Here is a 19,948-nt window from a genome sequence, read left to right on the forward strand (position 1 = left end):
AAATCCCTTCCTACCTAATGCCCCTGGGCTGTCCTCACTGCTGGATGTATTCCAGGGCTTAGCATAGTGCCTAACATGTGGTTCTCAATGAATTTGGGCTTGGGGAAGGATGACTCAGTGGGTATTTACTGCTTCATCCTGCCTTTCTCACCCAGTGAGCTCAGGATGGGCTTCACGCTTCTGATTCACTCGAAAGCCTATCCTACACATGTGAGCCCCTGCCTCTCCCTCTCGGGCTGTGCTCTCCCTGCGAGGAGCCTTAAGTTCCAGGAGCAGACATGAAGATGCATGCAGCCGGGGGCCGGGGAGACTGGGCCCTGGGGGATGAGCACTGTCAGGAGGAAGGAGGGTGTCACAGAGGTGGAGGGTGAGAGTAGAAAGGGAGAATCTCAGGCCAGAGGTCACAATGGACAGAGACATGAAAGAAGGGTCCTGGGCTCACCTCCCTCAGCCTCACCCCTTGTGTTAGTCTGGGTACTTTAGAGAAACAAATCCACAGAAACTCATGTATAAGAAAGAGTTTTATATAAAGGTTAAGTGCACATTAAGAAAATATCCAACCCATGTAACCAAGAGGAATTACTGAAATCCTGGTGGGGACTGAGCATGATAGTAGGACAGCAGGAAAGTCAAGGGAAAAAGAGGAAAGAGCTGGGAGGCAAAGCATATTCATAGAGGTCTAGATAAAGACATGTACATATGCAAATATAGTTATGTATGAGGATGGGGAAATAGATCTATGTGCATATATTTATAGGTTTAGTATTAAGGTAGCAGAAGGACATTGGGCCTCCACTCAAGTACTCCCTCAATGCAAGAATACTTTCTTCTATTAAATTGGCATTCTATGATGCTCACCTTCCTGACACACTGCTGAAGACAAAGCGGGTGAATAAGCAAATGTGGTGAAGAAAGCGGATGTTGCCCGGGTATCAAAAGATATAGCATCTGAGGTCTTAAAAGATTAAAGGTAAACAAGCAGCCATCTGGCTCAGAAGCAACAAAGCCCACATGGAGGAAGCACATCAGCCTTTGTGATCACAAGGTGTCAAAGGGATCAGGTATCATCAGAACAAAAAATCTTACCATAGTGAATGAGGGGGGGAGTGCGGAGTAGAGACCCAAAGCCCATTTGTCAGCCAATGGAGATCCCCTGGCAGAGGGGTCTCGAGGAGGAGACAAGCCAGTCAGGTTGCAAAGTAGCAACGAGGAAAAATACAACTTTCCTCTAGTTCCTAAATGCTCCCCCCTCCCCTATTATGAACCGAATTATCCCTTGCAAGTCTGGCTAGACCAGAGGATGTACACTGGTAGAGATAGGAACTGGAAACACAGGGAATCCAGGGCAGATGATCCCTTCAGGACCAGGGGTGCCAGTGGTGATACTGGGAGAGTAGAGGGTGAGTGGTTGGAAAGGGGGAACCGATTACAAGGATCTGCATGTGACCTCCTCCCTGGGGGATGGACAACAGAAAAGTGGGTGAAGGGAGATGTCAGACAGGGCAAGATATAACAAAATAATAATTTATAAATGATCACGGGTTCATGAGGGAGGGGGGAGGGGATAGCAGGGGTAGAGGGGGGGAAATGAGCTGATGCCAGGGGCTTAAGCGGAGAGCATATGTTTTGAGAATGATGAGGGTAATGAATGTACAAATGTGCTTTACACAATTGATGTATGTATGGATTGTGATAAGAGTTGTATGAGCCCCTAATAAAATGATTAAAAAAAAAAGATAACAAGGAAAAAAAATATCCAACCCAGTGCTGCCCAAGTCCAACATTAACACATTAACCCATATGTGTGACACCAGTCCACAAAATCCTCCATCTCACAAAACACACACAATGACGCCAACTGCAGGAGGAAAGCTGAATCAGTGAATGTGTAAGCATCTCAGCACTGGCAGGGGTCTCCACACGGCTGCTCCTGCACCCAGGGCTGCATCCGGGTCGGTCCATGTGGCTTTTCCTCGGAGATGTCTTGCAGGAAGTGAGCCTTGCCAACTGACGCAGGGAGCTGGCTAAGGCAGCTGCTCTCTGGTCCGACCATCAGAAAACAAGAAACCGGAGAACTAGAAAGGCGAGCTTCACTGATCCATTTATCCCTCCGCCCTTCAATTAACCCCACACACTTAACCCCACAAGTGTTTATCAGCCAAGTTGGCTCAATAAACTTTAACTATATCACCCCTCCTAACCCACCCAGATGAGTGACTTTTCTCACAGCACTATCCTTCACCTGAATGCCCTGTTGGGATTTGCTGCTCGCTTCTCCACCCGATCCGAAACGGATCCCACCTACTGTCATTGAGTTGACTCCAACTCATTGCTACTCTACAGAGCAGCGGTTCTTAACCTGCGGGTCATGACCCCATTGGGAGGTCAAATGACCCTTTCACAGGAGTCACCTAAGACCATCGGAAAACACATATTTCCAATGGCCTTAAGAAGCAAGACACAGCTCCTCTATGTCTCCAGGTGGGTCAGCTCACATTCAGATACACTCACATATGAGTACCCAGTGTGATGATATCATCGTACCAGCCCCATCACATACACCCCGTATAAATACAGCTGTATGTGACAGGGTTGGCACCATAATGTACTTATGCAGACCAGTCACATGTGTAGAGAGCAGTTACTGTGTTGAAAGCAACTACTCTGTTAAAAGCAGCTACTGTGTTGAAAGTAGCAGTATTAGAGGTAAAACAACACTTCATGAATTATAACTACTGGGTAAATGTAAAATCATAAACTACTGCAAAAAAATATCTGTACCATGGGAACTTACTCTGGATGCTGACTGGTCTTTTTATATTCATCTGTGGTTGATGTGAATACTGCCCCCTTGTGACAGTAACAGGTAAGTAAAAAAACAACACAGAATGGTAAATCATAGGAAACTTTAATGAACTGTATTGACTGAACTCTGCCATGTATCATCTTTTGTATTATTAAAGCTATTGTTAGATATTCTTTTATTTATTTAAAAAAATTGTATTATATATTATTTTCATTAGCAAACCATTCCATGACAATGGATCATGTAGAGAAGAACATTAAGAAAAGAAAATATAGTGAGGATTTTTTACAGTATGGTTTTACCTCAATAAGTACAGAAGGAATTGAGAAACCACAATGTCCTACTTGTTGTGAAGTTCTATCAGCTGAATCTATGAAGCCAAGCAAACTAAAACACCATTTTGATAGCAAGCATCCGAGCTTTGCCGGCAAGGATACCAACTATTTTAGAAGCAAAGCTGATGGACTCAAGAAAGCCAGACTTGACACTGGTGGCGAGTACCACAAACAAAACGTAGCAGCCGTTGAAGCTTCATATTTGGTGGCACTCAGAATCGCCAGAGCTGTGAAACCTCACACCATTGCTGAGGATTTACTGTTGCCAGCGGCCAAAGACATTGTTCGAGTCATGATCAGAGACGAATTTGTTATGAAATTGAGTGCAATTTCCTTATCTAATGACACTGTCCACAGAGGAATAGATGACATGTCTGATGATATTCTTGATCACGTCATCCAGGAAATTAAATCTGCTCCACTTCCAATATTTAGCATCCAGCTTGATGAATCTACAGATGTTGCAAACTGTTCACAATTACTGGTTCACGTGAGGTCTATTGATGATGGCGACTTTAAAGATGAGTTTCCTTTTTGCAAACCTCTTGAAATGACAACTACTGCACGTGATGTATTTGACACAGTTGGTTCATTTCTGAAAGAGCATAAGATCTCTTGGGAAAAGGTTTGTGGTGTTTGCACAGATGGGGCTCCAGCTATGCTAGGATGTCGATCTGGATTTCAATGTTTGGTACTGAATGAGCCACCAAAAGTGGTCGGAACTCATGGTATGATTTGTAAAGGTGAGCACTTTAAACAGTCGGCTTTTTTTCTCAACTGTGCAACGAGTTAGATGTGCTGAATAATGCACTGCTCTTTCACGCTGACATGAGATGGTTGTTGAGAGGAAAAATTTTTTTTCAATATATCAAAATACATTCCTACTTATTTATTTATTTATTTTTGAAAATTTCCATAAACATTTTATGTCACACATCTCTGGTATTTCTTTTTCTTTCTTTCTTTTTTTTTTTTTTCAGCGCCACGTGGGTTTATTTGTACAACAAACAGCACAAGAAGACACCAGCGCCATGCAGGCAGCAGCCCAGGGCTCACACCAGTCCCTCTCACCCTCACAGAGAACTCTACTTTGTGGGAGCCTGGGGGCCTTTGGGAGCTTGAGCTGGGGCAGGGGCGCCTTTGGGAGTTTTTGCTGGAGTCGTGGCCTTGGCTGGAGCATCAGCCTTGCATTGTGCCTTGGCCTTGGGCCGGCAGAGCCTCAGACCCTTGGCAATATGTGCCCGAGCCCGCTTGCCAAGCTTGGGGTGGCCAATGAAGGCCAGTCGGCTGAGCTTGCGGTTGACGCCCATTGGGATCTTGGCCTGGACCTCTGTGGGCTTCACAAGATCCTTGATGGCCTCAGCGCGAGCAGCCGCAGCCTTGGCGTTGTTGGCCTGCATTTCCTTCAGGCCCTTCTTGTTGTGCTTCTTGGCGAAGCGCATGTTCCTCAGGAACTTGGGGTCCACCCCCTTAAGAGATTTGTATCGTTGTGACCGGGGTTTTTTGATGCCGTTTCTGTGCCATTTCTGGGATTGGTTGTGCGTGGTGTGGTTCTTGGATTTGGCCATGTCTGCACCGACGCCTGCAGCTCCCGGAACGCCAGGGACCGGAAGAGAGAGCTTTTTTAAAAAACAATTTATGAGGGGCTCATACAAGTCTTATCACAGTCCATACATATACATACACCAATTGTATAAAGCACATCTGTACATTCTGTGCCCTAATCAAGAGGAAAATTTTTAAAACATGTTTTTAAATTTTGTGATGAACTCAAAACGTTTTTTAATCAGAAAGCAAGATGGCAGCTCGAAGTACCTTTCAGCGTTAAAAGTCAACTGCAGAAAATAGCTTAGTTGGTTGACATCTTTGCCATCTTGAATGAATTAAATTTATCACTGCAAGGACCAAACGCAACATGCCTTGATTTGTCTGAAAACATCTGATAATTCCAAATGAAATTTCAGCTTTGGCAAAAAAAAAAAAAAAATTGGATGAAAGTAAAATTTAAGTGTTGCCTATCTTATCTGCTTTCTTTGAGGAACATGACATTGAACCAGACAAAAGGATTATGATGATAATTTCTGTGAAAGAATGCTTGCACATGCTTGCAGATGAAATTTGATCGTATTTTCCAAATCTGACACCCCACTTGCACTTACCAGAAGCCCATTCACAGTCAAAGTGGAAGATGTTCCTGAGACAGCACAAGAGGAGTTCATTGAACTTATTAACAGCGATGCAGCGAGAACTGATTTCTCTACAATGCCAGTTACAAAATTCTGGGTCAAGTGTTTTCAGTCATGTCCTGTTCTGTCTGAGACTATGTTGCGCCTTCTTCTTCCATGTCCAACAACATATCTTTGTGAAACTGGGTTTTCCAGCTTCTTGGTTATCATGTCTAAATACAGAAGTAGACTTGTTGTGGAAGATGATCTTCATTGTGCTTTTGCAAAGACCACTCCAAGAATTTCTGATCTGGTGAGAAAGCAGCTATCTCAGCCTTCGCACTGAAGGTAGATTTTTATGCACACTGTCACAAAATATAGCAATTTAATTTGCTATTATATTAAGACTGTTACCCATGCTACACCAAGACAAAATTTCATCGATTTGTCATTACAAATAAATATTTCACAAAATAGAATCACATATTGTTTTTGTGATTAATCACTGTGCTTTAATGATGTTTGGTTTGTAACAATGAAAATACAACTGCATACCAGATGTTTACATGATGATTCATCACAGTGGCAAAATGACAGTTCTGAAGTAGCAACGAAAATAATGTTATGGTTGGGAGTCACCACCACATGTGGTGCTGTGTGAAAGGGTCGTGGCATTGGGAAGGCTGAGACCCACTGCTAGGGAAAAATAGATCTTCCCCACAAGGTTCCTGAGACTGTACATCTTTATGGAATAGACAGTGACATCTTTCTCTTGATGAGAGGCAGGCTGGTTTGAACTGCTGACCATGTGGTTAGCAATCCAACTTGTAACCCACTACACCACCAGGGCTCCTTGGATAAGCTCCTCCAAAAATATCAAACCAAACTCACTGCCATTGAGTTGATTCTGACTCATAGCAACCCTATAGGACAGGGGAGACCTAACTGTCTCTGTGGGTTTCTGAGACTAACTCTTCATGGGAGTAGAAAGCCTCGTTTTTCTCCCAAGGAAGGGTTGGTGGTTTTGAACTATTTCCCTTGCAATTAGCAGCCTAACGCGTAAACACTGTACCACTGGTGCTCTCTCTTTGCTAAACAACTAGGTGGTGATAATTAGGAGGCAAAGATGTGAGTTCAAAATCTGTCCACCTGAGGAGACACACAGACATCTCACCAAAGAAGACACCCAGGTAACTAAGAAACAGGTGAAGAAATGCTCATGCTGACGAGCTATTTAGAGAGAAGCAAGTCCAAACCATGATGAAGGACCTCAGACCAGCATTGACAACAAAATTTTTAAAAAACACACAAGAAAATAGCGCATGCTGGAGAGGGTGGGGAGAGACTAGAACGCTTATACGCCGCTGCTGAGACTGTAAAACAGGGCAACCACTGTGGAAACGTGGAATGGCACTTCCTCAAGCAACTGGGGATTGACACACCAATGGCCCAGCCATCCCTCTGCTCAGCGCAGACCCTAACAAATTAAGGAACGTAGTGCACGTGAGCACGTGCAAGTCCACGTCCATCGCCGCACCATGCACAATAGCCAGAAGATAGAAACCACCTAAGCGCCCCCGGTGGAAGGCTGGGTAAAGACACCTTGACACAGACACACACACACACATTATATTGAATTGTGGTGCCGGGGAAGAATACTGGAGGTACCATGGACTGCTAAAAGGACAAGCCTATCTTCCTTAGAAAAATTAAGACCAGAATGCACCTTAGAAGCCAGGATGGCAAGACTTCGTCATCCATCCTTTGGACATATTGTTAGAAGAGACCAGTCCCTGGAGAAGGACATCGTGCCTGGTAAAGCAGAGGGGGCAGCCAAAAAAAAGAGTAAGTTTCTCAGTGACACGATTGACACAGTGGTGGCATCAATGGGCCCAGGTATAGAAATCATGGTGAGACGGCACAGCACTGCGCAGTGTTTCCTTCTGTTGTGCATACGGTTGTTATGGGTGGGCGCTGACTCCACGACACCTAGCAACAACAATACACACACACACAATGGAATACTGTTGTTGTTGTCGTTAGGTGCCATCAAGTGCGTTTGGAGCCACAGCGACTCTACACAAAAGAACAAAACACTGCACAACCCTGCACCATCCTCACAATTGTTCCTGCGTTGGAGTCCGTGGCTGCAGCCACTGTGTCCATGCACCTCCTTGAGGGCCTTCCTCTGTCACTGCCCCTCCACTTGACCAAATGGGAGGTCCTTCTCCAGGAACTGCTAGGTCTCTCCTGACGTGTCCAAAGCACCTAAGAAGCCTCGTCATGCTTGCTTCTAAGGAGCACTCTGGCCTTGCTTCTTCCAGGACAGAGTTGTTTGTCCTTCCATGGCACTTCCAATCATCTTCACCGGCACCACAATTCAAATGTATCGATTTTACTTTGGTCTCCTTTATCCCATGTCCAACTTTCACATGCATATAAGGCAAGTGAAAATACTATGGCTTGGGTCAGGAGTAATCACCTTTTCCGAGACATACATGCCCCCCTGCCCACATCTGGACTTGAATCTCCCTCCAGTAAGGTCACCTATCGCTCTTATAAGAGTGTCTGTTGATTTAGGATAACTTGCCACAATGATGTGTGGCAGTAACTAAATGTTCTCCCCTAGCCACCCCCGGAAAAACTGACCCTGGCTGAGGAGAGGGCTCCTCTGTCTGGGTGGCTTTTAAGATGTACATACAAAGAGGGTGTTGGTTCCTGGACACTAGGCAGGCTCTACAGCTCACTGCTTGGGAGACCGAACTAGAAGGTTACATGCCCTGAGAGCACAAGCCTGCCTTTGTCTTGGTATTTATCCGTATAGTCGTTAACTCATACATCACTTGTCCTTTTGTGGTTGAATGACTTCTTGCAGCGCAATGGTTTCCAGGTACGTCCCTGTCATGCTGTGGTTCATGGCTTCATCGCTGTGTTTTAGGGACGCGGAGTTTTCCATTGTGTGCATCGACCATAGTTTATTTGCTCTTCTGCCGGACTGCTGCTCTAATTTGGACCGTTTCCAGCTTTTTGCTATTGGGAGCTGTGCTGCAATGAACGTGGAGAGCTGACAGCTGTTCTGGCCTGCCTCATTTCTCGGGGGGTATATGCCAGAGAAAGTATTGCTGGCTCCTATGATATTTCTATTCCCAGGTGTTTTAGGTAGCACCATATCACTTAAATTTTTTTAAAATTTGGGACTCTTACAGCTCTGTCACAATCCATACATATATCCATGTTGTCAAACACATATGTACATGTCATAATTTCAAAACATCTTCTTTCTACTTGAGCCCCTGGCATCAGCTCATTTTTTCCCTCCTGCCCCGTGTCCTTCCCTTATGCCCCCTTGATAATTTATTAAAAAAATTTTTATGTCTTACACCAACTGCTGCCTCATTTCACCCACTTTTCTGCTGTCCGTCCCCCTGGGGGAGAGAGTCATACGTCAATTATTGTGATTAGTTCCCCCTTACTCCTAGTATCGCTGCTCCCCTTATTGGTCCTGGAGGGCTTATCTGTTCTGGATTTCCTGTGTGGGGAGCTCTTATAGGTACCAGTATACATGTTCTGGTCTAGCCAGATTTGTAAGGTAGAATTGGGGTCATGGTATTGGGGTGGGGGAAGCATTAAAGAACTAGAGGAAAGTTGTGTATTTCGTTGGTGCCAAGCTGCTCCCTGACTGGCTCTTCTCCTCCTCGTGGTCATTCTGACAGGGAGTGTCCAACTGACTACTGATGGGCTTTGGGTCTCCACTCTGTGCCCCACCCCCATTCACAGTAATATGATTTCTTGTCCTGAGTCTTTGATGCCTAATACCTGATCCCATTGATGCCTTGCGATCACACAGGCTGGTGTGCTTCCTTCCTCCATATGGGCTTTGTTGCTTCTGAGCTAGATGGCCACTTGTTTGTCTTCAAGTCTTTAAGACCCAGATGCTATATCTTTTGATAGCCAGGCACCATCAGCTTTCTTCACCACATTTGCTTATGAACCCATTTGTCTGCAGTAATCGTGTCAGGGAAGGTGAGCATCACAAAACACCATATCACTTTTAAGGGTTTCTTTTTACCTGAATCAACATCCATCGAAGGAGTCAAGACATCAAACAACGTATCGCACTGGGCAAATATGGTGCAAAAAACCTCTTGAACGTGTTCAAAGGCAACTATGTCACTTTGAGGACTAAGGTGCGCCTGATCCAAGATCATTTCAATAGCCTCATCTGCATGTGAAAGCTGGACAATGAATAGGGGGGATATTGCCTGAATTCTCCTGAGACTCCAGGATGGGGACACTTCATCTCAAGTTCTCTAGACTTATTACCAGGAAGTACAAGTCCGTGGAGGAGATGATGCTTGGTAAGGCAGAGGGCCAGGGGAAGAGGAGTGCCCTCACTAAGATGAATTGCCCTAGAGGCTGAGCAATAACGGCCAGTGCTTGTGAAGGTGGCCCAGCACTGGGCAGAGCTTTGTTCTGTTGTGAATAGAGCCACCATGCGTGAGAATCAACGTGATGGCCAGAACAACACGTTTTCACCTGTCCCCAACATCATCACTGCTGAAAACAATTTAACATTGTTAGGGTAGTTGTTTTCATCGTTAGATACACACCTCGATTCATTTGCTTCATTTTACTTTCACCTTTTAGGAATTTACTTTTTCAAAATAACATTGTATTTTATCACGAGGTAATAATTACCATCCTATAGCTCAATCCCATCAAGCAAAATTGCTATCACGGTCAGTTTCAAAACATTTTCTTCCTTCTTGATCTCCATGATATCAGTTCCTCTTTACCCACTCCCAACCTCCCCCCACTGGACCACCCAGAAACAATTCTACTTATTGTCTCTGTAAGTTCATCAATCCTGATTTTCATATGCAGAAAAACAAACAAAGATTCAAGGAAGCTACTCACAATGTCAAAATACATCAGGGATAGACCCCAATATGAAAAACAAAACAAAAAAGACAGAAACTATTGAAAACTAGATCAGGCCCAAAGTGTCTTTGGGTGTGTGGGAGGGGAGGAGTCAAGTGATACGGTTTTAAGCAGTCAAGCCCAAGTATCTTGGGCTTCCACGGTCAACCATAGCCTTCTACAAATCGGAATCTCACAATTTAAGCTCTAATACTATTCCCTCCTTCAGTTGGCATTATTATAAATTACCATCTTTGGGTCACAGATGTTGGTGTGCTTCTTCCATGTGGGCTTAGTTGACATCTCACTTAGATGGCTGCTTGTATAATAACAAGCCTTTAAGACCCCAGATGGTATTCTGTCTGATTAGCCAGGCGCCATCTAATTTCTTCACCACATTCTGCTATAACTCCCATATCATTTGTGCTTCCTTCCTGAGGATGAGTATCAAGCAGGACCATATTGTAAGAACTAATTATTCTTAAAGTGGAGATAGGATTCAGTACAAGCCCACCTTCCAAGGAATTGATTTTTAAAATTAATTTTATCTTGGAAAATACATGAGGGGCCATCAAGAAGTTCATGGGAAAAATCCATTATTCTCTAGTGCAATTTTTCTAGGAACTTTTTCAAGTCCCCTCCTATACATGTTTCTAAAGTAAATATACTAAGCAGTTCAGAGAAGTCTGCCTTCATACCTCTATTTTCTCTTTCTGCAGATAACTAACCATTGGAACTTCATGGCTTAGGCCATGGCTACGTATTTGCACCCCTCTGCTCCCTTTCAAGGGAGCCCTGGTGGCGCTGTAGGGTAGGCATTGGCCTGCAAGTCTCAAGGTTCGTGGTTCAAACCCATCAGCTCCTCTGTAGGAGAAAGATGAAGCTTGCTCATGTGAATATTTTCAGCCTCTGAAACCCTATATATCAGCTTGCTGCACATCTGCATCCACGGGATGGCAATGGGCAGTGTCTTTCACAAGGAGTTCTGGTGGCATCAAGCACATCCTGGTGGTAAGAGCCGTAAGAGCCCCCAGTAAAGTGATGTAAAAAAAAAAAAAACTCAGCCTAAAGAGGGAGGTAGGTGAGAAATTATGGAAAAGGCAAGTCACTGGGAGGTTAGGTAGGTTGTTAAACACAATAGTGATCTGTTCTGTGAACCCTCGCCTAATTCACAATAAGTTTAACACACACCATCACCACCACAACCCCCTCAGTAACCCAATGGGCTGTTTGGGTTTGGTGTTCTTGCTCAGCATGTGAAAGTGGCACCTCAAGGTGGTTCAGGAGGAAGCCCAGGATGAAGTGGAACTGCCCCATTGGGTTTCCTAGCACTCTGGGTTAATCTCAGGGCTGCTAAAGGAAAGGTCAGTAGTGATTCAAGCTCACCAGCAGATGCCCTGGAGAAAGATGAGGCCGTTTTCATTGTAAAGCCTGGGAAACTCTATGGTACAGATCTACCCTGTTTTACAGGGTTGCTAGCTGTCAAGTACCTAACCCTCCGAAGAAAGGCCAGGCAATCTACTTCCAAAATTTAGCTGCTGAAAATTTTACGGGGTTGCCAGAATCAACTTCAAGGGAATGGATTTTTAATTCTTTCACAGTTGAGTCGTGGCGATACAAAGGACATACTTTGTTATTCTTGAGTTTGTCAAGGCCTCTGTTTCCCAGTTACGATCTTCAATTCTTATTATTTAACTTGATAAAGCTACCCTTCTACCCAGACCTCTCCAGGGAAGGATACTCAGAAACATGCCCACTGACTAGCATTAACGTGATAAAAGAGACCCATGAAACCAAAGGGGCCTGCCCCAGTGAACAGAAGGGGCCGGTGGGAGTGGAGCACCTGTACCCATGTCCTGGGATCTTTGGATACAGGAAGTTTGAAGCTCAGGATAAATACACCAGACCGTTCTTTAAGAATTGCATGCAACATACAGATATATATATTTTAAAGAGATGAGCATTTTAAGGGCCCACAGAGAGAAAATAGTCATAAAAGGTCGCAAGGGCGATAAGGTGACTATTGCCAGGTTAACAATTTTCGCGGGAGTCCCGGGCGGGAGTCCGGCCGCACCCAGGTTGGGGAAAAGCCTCCTTTTCCGGTTCGGGGGCGACGGAACCCCCAGAGGTGCCCTGAAGACCTCGAGTGGGGGGTGCAGCGGCCCGTTTAGTTAAAGCTGCTCCGCGCAGCACCCCACAGGGAGAAATGATACATTCCACACTAGCAGAAGCCGGGGATCTCGGGGCTTGGCATGCGACACCCCGGCTCTGGAGAGGGCCAGGGTCCTGTGGAGGACCCGGAGCTTCAACGCGCTTTGCCCCACAACCACGGCGGTGGGCGGAAGTCGGGGCGGAGCAGAGGAAGTCATACTAATGGGAGCGCCAATAGGGTGTGGCTGGGGCGCTTCGCCCCGCCCTCCTGGAGGAAGGCTAACGACTTCCGGCAGCGGCGCCTCAGTGTGGCGGGGCCGCCTGACCCTAACTCCCCCGCCAAGATGATGGGCTGTGGGGAGTCGGGGCTGGAGTCGGCGGAAGAGGCGGCCGTGGCGGCCCCTGGGCCACCCCCAGAGCCTCGAGCCTCGGAGCCCCGCGCCCCCGTGCCCGAACCCGGCCTGGACCTGAGTCTGAGCCTGAGCCCGAGCCCGGGGCCCGGGAGCCCCGAGCCGTGCAGCCGCAGCCCCGGGCGGCGGAAGGGGCGGGCTCACCGGCGGGGCGGGGCCCGCAAGGGGAGACAGGTGAACGGGGCGGGGTGCGTGCGTGTGTGTGTCAGGGGGCGCCCCTCAGCCCCGCGCCCCCCTCTTCACAGCCCCGCTCTGTGCTCCCAGGTCCGGTTCCGCCTGGCGCCCACCTCCCCCAGCCACTCCGAGCCGCGGCCGCCGCCGCCGGCGGTACCGAGCGAGCAGCTCGCGGCGCCGCAGGAGCTGGAGGCGCCCGCGCTCCAGAGCACCCTGGCCTTGGGCCTCGAGCTGCAGGCCGCGCGGGCCGCAGCTGAGGGCCACTTCGACGCCGAGAAGGCCGTGGAGGAGCATCTGAGAAAGTCGTTCCAGACCCGCTGTGGCCTGGAGGAGAGCGTGGCCGAGGGTGAGGACTGGCGCCAGGTGCCCCGCCGGGAGTGGGGGTGACGGGCGCCGCTCACTCCTCCCCCTCTGCGGTCTCAGGGTTGAACGTGCCACGCTCCAAGCGGCTCTTCCGGGACCTGGTGAGCCTGCAGGTGCCCGAGGAACAGGTTCTGAACGCCGCGCTCCGGGAGAAACAGGCGTTTCTGCCGCCGCAGGCCCGAGCCCCGCCCCCAAAGGTGAGGGACCTGGGTGCCAGCTTACCTATCCATCTTCCGTTCAGGCATCTTCCCCTCCTAGCGGGGTAACCTTACTCTGGGCCTCAACCTCAACAGGAGCCACCGGGGGCAGGGCCAGACATGACCATCCTCTGCGACCCAGAAACGCTCTTTTATGAATCGCCGCACCTGAGCCTGGAAGGCCTGCCTCCTCTCCGCCTTCAGCCCCGGCCCCGCCCAGCCGAGGACACTTTCCTCATGTATCAGACTCTGAGGCGCTGGGAAGCGTAGAACTGGAAGATGCCTTGGATTGCCTACCCCATTTATTGTGTGAATTTTTCTTTTCCCTTTCCCTCCAGAATAAAGTGGTTTTGCTAACAAATGAACCTTTTGGGGGACCTCTGAGATAGGGAAAACTCTAGGGATTGGTCCACTTATGCCTCAGGTTGAATGCTGCTGGTAAATAGAATTACTTTTTTTGCAAGCGGTGGCAACGTGGTAAACAGTCCAAATCAGGAGTCTCAATACCCACCCTATCTCACCTAAATGGTTTAGTTGGGCAACTAGTTTGGCTATTAGTTAATAGGTTGAGGGTTTGAGCCCATGCAGAGGTGCTGTGAAGTGCAGTCTGACCTGGACACAGGCTTGGCAATCTGTTACTGTGAACAGTTTGAAACCACCAGCCAGAAACTGTCTGTCCCAGTAAAGAGCTTCAGACTCAGACATTCACAGGGGCAGTTCTGCTCTGCCCTATAGTCACTGTGTCAGAATTGATGGCAGTGAGTTTGGGTTTTTCCCACCACCTCTCTGGCTTTGCTTCCAATCACATTAACATTTGGGTATTAGCTCTGTACGTGAGCCTTCCTGCAGTGCCCATCTTATGGAACCTGAAAGGCAGCTGCATGCCTTAAATTACCTTTAATTTCTGTGTCTACACCTGTTCCTAGAATGCTGGGTTCATTGAGTGTGCAGCAACACTTGGCAAGGTTGGTGGCTCTGGTCTGAAACACTTTTCTAGCACACCTTCCATTCCCCAACACTGTCATCAACTCTGTTTCATGGTTAGCCTGCTTCAAAGCACCCATCAGAAAGTGCGTCAGCAGGGATTGATGGGGAGGGAAAACGGGATGCCACTTGAATTTTCACACCAAAGTTTGTATTACACCCCTTTTCCTGACTTGGGTCCAGTATACTTGTGTGTAGACCTGAGTAGCATTCCATCATCTTTCCAACCACCGAGACACATCTTTAGTATTAGCAGAGTGTACCCTCCTTTCCCATTGGCTAGAAAGTGCCAGACACGTGTGGGCCACTGCCTTAAACATCAAGTTTATTGTGCTGTTCTTACATTCAAAACCCAACCTCTCCTCCCAATGGGGGACAGCAGAGGGAAGGATTTTCACAGTACCTGCGTGCCTCCCCACCAAACTTTCCCCCTCAAACCCTCAGTCCATTTGTCTGTGGTCCACGGAAAAATGCAGCAAGGGACAAGGGCTGAGGAGAAACGGGGAAATCTCTCCTTGGGAGAAGAGGAAAAGGGCTAGAGAATTTGATACCCCTCCCTCCCTCCCATGCCCTAGGAGAACAAGTCAAACAGTCCATGCCATCCAGCCCAGCAGGCTGAGGGGAGGAAAACGTGGCAACTTCAGCACAGCTGGGCTCGCTGCTTAGGTGCCAGAGGTGGGAAGGAGGCTGCGGCAGCAACGTAGGAAAAGTTTTCTCTGCAGATCCAAGAAAGGAAGTTTTTTTGGAGCCAGAAAGACCTTGGGAGACTTTCCTCCTCCCCCAGGATCTCAGGAGCAGCGGGCAGCTTCTTCACACTTTTTGTTCAGGAGACCACTTAGTGGCTAGGGGAAGAGGCCTTGTGGAACAGGTACACAGGACGCTGGAAACCTGCGGGCAGGGGGGCGAGCACAGTCAGGAAGGGTTGGCGGGGCCTCAGGGGGCTCCACCAGGTCTGCCTCATCTCAGCTAGAGGCTGCCTGCCTCCCTCACGCCTTGTCTCAACCACACAGGCTCACTCGGCTTACCTTTGGAGGTGTTTTTGGGTGTGGCCACCAGTTCATAGCTGGAGAAGCCCACTTCTGGCGACGTTAGGTAGGAACTGAACTGCTCTGGCTTCAGCTGGATTCGATAGTAGTTCTTGTAGATTGTTTCCTAGAAAGGCAAAGGGGGGCGAGGAGGGGGTGCAGTTTAGCTTGCTGTGGTCTCCCTTTGCCCTCCCAGAATGATACCTTCCTACCTGTTCACTGAACCTTTTCATTTTGTTCAGAGGGTCCCCCCCTCTCTGCTTCCTTATTCTCCCTTTCACAAGCCTTTTTGCCTCAAAGAAAGGGCTTCCCCCCATTTCCACCCAAACTGAACTTACAGTGAGTGTCTTTCTCTTGCCGTAGGATGACCAAGGTTGGGGCTCTAGGACCAGGATGCCACCAGGGCGTAGGTGCCGGTAGATTCGACGAAACATGCGCTTCAGGCCCTCATCTCCCCAGTTCAGATGTACCCACTTGGTGAGGCTGAGGCAGAGTACCACATCATACTCAGGTGCTTGGGCCTCCACCAGCTCATCCCGATCCAGCACATAGTTACCCTGAGGACAAGAATTGGGGGTGAGGTCAACAAGGGGATGAAAAGAACCACTGTCCCCATCCAACCTCTTTCACATCTATGACAAGGTTCTGGCCACCATCCTCTCTGACATTTTCAGACTACCTCCCAGAGATTACTCTCTTTGGGGTTCATTTTCCTTTGACACCTTCCTGCCCTGGCTTCCTAACCAAACAAAAAGGGAGCCTAGATAAGTGAATTATGCACGCGATCCAGCACATCTCCCAACGCTAGGCCGAGTTGCTCAGAGAAAAGAAAAAGCTAGCTTCTCCCAATTCCCTAGCTGGCTGATACTTACTCCCCAACCCTACAAACCCTGGGCCAAATGACTCAATATGATGCCAGGGTCTGAAAAGAAGAATTTCCCCGTAGCTGGGATGGGCAAAATTTCAAGTCCACCTTTTCCTTTCTCCCAGACAAAACCTGGTAAGTCTATTCTTCCAGGTGAACCTAGCCTGGTGTCAGCTCTTCCTGCACAGTCCAAATGGAGTGGTGGATGGGGATGAGGCGCAGCTGGGAGACTCCCACAAGAGACCCAGTTCTTCCTTCTGAGGTGGACTGATTCTTCCCACGAGTTAGGATCAACGTGGAGTAGATCTAAAGGCAAGCTACCTGGGCTACTGACTCATGACACTACAATGACAAATCTACGGAGTCAAAGCAGCTGACTTGAACTGTTCAGAACCGCTCCTCTAATCCTGTCACCCTGGCCCCTCTCCCCCCGCCAAGTTTAACACCCACCCTTTACGCCCCTTCAGTAGGCTTGAAGACTAATTTCCATCTTGATGAAATCCCCCCAATGAACCCAGAAATAGATGTATCGAGCTACTACCACCACTGACCTGGGACTGAGGCCACAACAGGTGGTCCTCCACAGAAAGAGGGAAAAGTGCACTCTTAAAAAAAGGCCAGGTTAACAGGACCACAGGGCTCCCTGAGGTCTTTAGACTACCAACTCTGCCGCAGCCACCTTTTTGTGAAACAGCAAAGCAACACCCAAAGTAAAGGAGCTGACCCATAAAATAGGTGGGTTCCTAAAACACCCTCTCTAAGCGATCCTGGAGCCTGGCATTTACACTAAAGCCGAGGATGAAAGTACTAGAAAGGGCCCCCGGAAAACAGGGAATGAGGACGTGAAAGGTAACTAACACCGCTGAAAAACTTGCACACAAACTATCAGATGGGTCCTTAACTTGCTGTGCACTTTCACTGAGAACACCATCAGTTATGATGGAGGGAAAGTCTAGAAAAGAACCCAGTGAATAGTCCCAGCAACCCCCAAGGGAAGGCAGCAATTTAGTCCAGGCTGGCAGGGCAAAAGGAGTCAACCATTATCCTGGGATAGAGAACTTTGCACTCATGAGAAAGAACCCCAGGATTAAAGCCTCCAAGTTAGAGATCCCACCTTTTCCCCAGGCTGGGAGACTCCCAGTGGAGGCACTAACTCTCCAACTCAGACCCTTCTCTTGAGGATCTGCTTCTCCTAGGAGTTAAGGCACTTAAGACCCCCTTACCGTGACGAAGACAACATTGTTGGGGAAGACTGAGGTGTCCGCTCCATCCAGGGGCACTTGGGGTGCAGCAATGGGACCTCGGCTGGCTGTCAGTGAGGCTGGGAAGCAGCTTCTCTTTCGGATGGTGGTGGTCCCTTCCCCACCCTCTGCCACTGGGTCCCCCTCAGGAGTCTGGGGCAGGAGACGCAGCTCCTCGGACAGGTAGTGTCGGATGTTCTGCCGGGCTGAGTGAATGAGTCGGGCATCGATATCCAGGCCCACCATGCGGGATGGGCCCCACTTGCAGGCAATGCTCAGGGTCAGGTGGCCCACATTGCAGCCCAGATCAAGCACGTCCCGGCCTCGAAACCACTCTGGCTTCAACACCCGAAGGCGCCCATCCTCACAGGAAGGGTTGCGATACCCATAGTACTTGCAATAATTCCCATATTGGAACTTGCGGTGTTGCTTTTTGAAGCCTGCTGCAGGTAGAGGGTGGTGGTGGCGGCCTCCCCCACTCCCTTTGCCTTTTTCCTTGGGACCCTGGCCTCCACCCCTGGCCCCTGCCTCCGACTTGCTGGAAGTCCTGCGACGTTTGCGATGCCGAGAAGAGGAGGTGGATGCAGGGGTAAGTGAGGCAGCTGGAGGGAGTGAAGTGAAGCCTGTGGAACCCTGGAGGGCAGTTGGAAGGGGAGACACCACCTCATCCCTGCAGTTGATGGCTGTGTTGAGTTCATAGGGCTGGGGGGCATCCTGGTTCTGGCTTCTCAGCCCCAGCTGCGGGGCTCCCTCCCCATGAAGCGAAGGGGTGAGAGGGGTTGGAGGCAGCGTGGTGGAGTGGCTATCATTCCCTCCAGCTGCCTGCTGCTGTTGATGGTGCTGTCCCCGGTGTCTATGGCGCTTCCGACCAGTCTTGAGTGGTGAAGCAAGAACTACTTGGGCCTCATCAGTGCAAGTATTGAGACTGAGTGGGTCAGTAATATCTTTGGGGATGAGGATCTCCACGGGATCACGCCCTTTGGCCGGAAGTGGGGATGACTTGGGGGTCTCCGCATTGAGCGCCCGGCTCACTTCCTCATCCAGAAGACTATTCAGGTTTAGTGGATCAAAGATATTGCCCCCCAGGAGGAAGTTGGAAGGTAACACCGAGTCACAGTCCGAATTAACTCGCCTGCGCCTTTTGAAGGCCGGATGTTTGAAACCTCCGCCACCTCCCCCTACATTACAGCTATTTCTCCTCTTGCCCCCACCGCCCCCTGGGGGCCGGTGAGGCTGGTAGCCATTACGAGGTCGAGGAGGGGCAGGGGGGCACATTTCTGTACCTCCTCCGCCCCCACGTCGCTCCTCCCCCACCTCTGGGGGAGCTGCTCGCCCGTGGGGATCCGACAAGCTGGCTTCCCCTTGTGACTGCGCTTGGGGGCCGGCCCCACGTTGCTGTTGCAACTGCCCGCCCCGAGGGGTGGAGGCAGCCCCGGGGCTCTCCCTGCCGGCCTCAGAAGCAGGGGGCCCCGCCGTGTGTACGCGAGGGCCGGGCCCACGTTCCGTCCGGCCGCGGAGCTGCCCGGAGGCGGCCTCTCGGTGCGATTGCCCCGTGGGGCCGCCCCCTGCGCTCGACTCATCTTTGAGCGGCGGCGGCGGGGCCGGCACCAGAAACGGCTCCTTCTCCGCCGCCATCTCGATCATTTCCTCCCCTTACTCCGTCCCAATCGCGGGTAACGAGGGGGATCAGGGGGCTTAACCCCCACTTCCTAGACCCGACTCCCCTCCCCCTTTCCCGGGTGCGCACGCAGCCCTGCTCGGCTCGCCTAGTCTCGCGCCCGCGGCCCCCCCTCCCACTGCGTGCCCCGCTCGCCCGCGAGACCAAAACAAGATGCCCGCGAGACCCGAACAACTCGAGAAATCAACCACGCTTGCGCCGACCCCTCTTCTCCTCCAACACTACCACTTAATCGCGAGCGCGCGCTGCTAAAGCGCGTTCCTCCGCCCCCCCCCCGACAATCACGCATGCGCACTCCGCCACCACCCTGGCTGCGCGCGCATCAGAGTACGAACCAACTTAACGGCTCCAGGGAGTTTAAATATAGTCCCCCTTTTGCCCCCCAAAAACCCACCACCCCAAACTGACACCCTACTTCCCTTCGCAGTTACGTCCGTCCCTACTGATATCCTTTGTCTCAGACGCGCGATCCCACCCACCGTAGGCGGGGGATGAGAAGCTGGTGTGAAAAGGTCTCCTTCACACCCGACCCTTGTTCCTGAGGAATGAGTCTCAGCGGTCTCCGCCCGGCTCTAAACCCAACAACCTCCCCACCCCGCCTCCTTCCTCCCCCTTGCGGAGAGCGCCTGCGCAC

General features: G+C 49.6%; 3 protein-coding genes across 3 annotated transcripts; 1 reads left to right on the plus strand and 2 right to left on the minus strand.

The window, feature by feature from the left end:
• Positions 1 to 259: 259 nt before the first annotated feature.
• Positions 260 to 4,709, minus strand: LOC142422970 (large ribosomal subunit protein eL29-like). The gene is made up of 2 exons (XM_075528170.1): positions 4,338 to 4,709; positions 260 to 331 (listed from the first exon to the last, which is right to left on the minus strand). The coding sequence occupies exons 1-2, from the start codon at positions 4,707 to 4,709 to the stop codon at positions 260 to 262; spliced, it is 444 nt and encodes a 147-aa protein (XP_075384285.1).
• Positions 4,710 to 12,664: 7,955 nt separating this feature from the next.
• Positions 12,665 to 13,882, plus strand: PPP1R35 (protein phosphatase 1 regulatory subunit 35). Its single transcript, XM_075528533.1, has 4 exons — positions 12,665 to 12,961; positions 13,052 to 13,307; positions 13,385 to 13,521; positions 13,618 to 13,882. Exons 1-4 carry the CDS (start codon positions 12,722 to 12,724, stop codon positions 13,789 to 13,791), a joined length of 807 nt encoding a protein of 268 aa, XP_075384648.1. The 5' UTR covers positions 12,665 to 12,721; the 3' UTR covers positions 13,792 to 13,882.
• A 928-nt stretch (positions 13,883 to 14,810) lies between these two features.
• On the minus strand, positions 14,811 to 19,908 carry MEPCE (methylphosphate capping enzyme). Its single transcript, XM_075564963.1, has 4 exons — positions 17,619 to 19,908; positions 15,869 to 16,087; positions 15,531 to 15,657; positions 14,811 to 15,393 (listed from the first exon to the last, which is right to left on the minus strand). Exons 1-4 carry the CDS (start codon positions 19,278 to 19,280, stop codon positions 15,341 to 15,343), a joined length of 2,061 nt encoding a protein of 686 aa, XP_075421078.1. The 5' UTR covers positions 19,281 to 19,908; the 3' UTR covers positions 14,811 to 15,340.
• Between the last annotated feature and the right edge of the window lie 40 nt (positions 19,909 to 19,948).

This window comes from Tenrec ecaudatus, chromosome 12, assembly GCF_050624435.1.
Source record: "Tenrec ecaudatus isolate mTenEca1 chromosome 12, mTenEca1.hap1, whole genome shotgun sequence".
Taxonomy (NCBI): domain Eukaryota; kingdom Metazoa; phylum Chordata; class Mammalia; order Afrosoricida; family Tenrecidae; genus Tenrec; species Tenrec ecaudatus.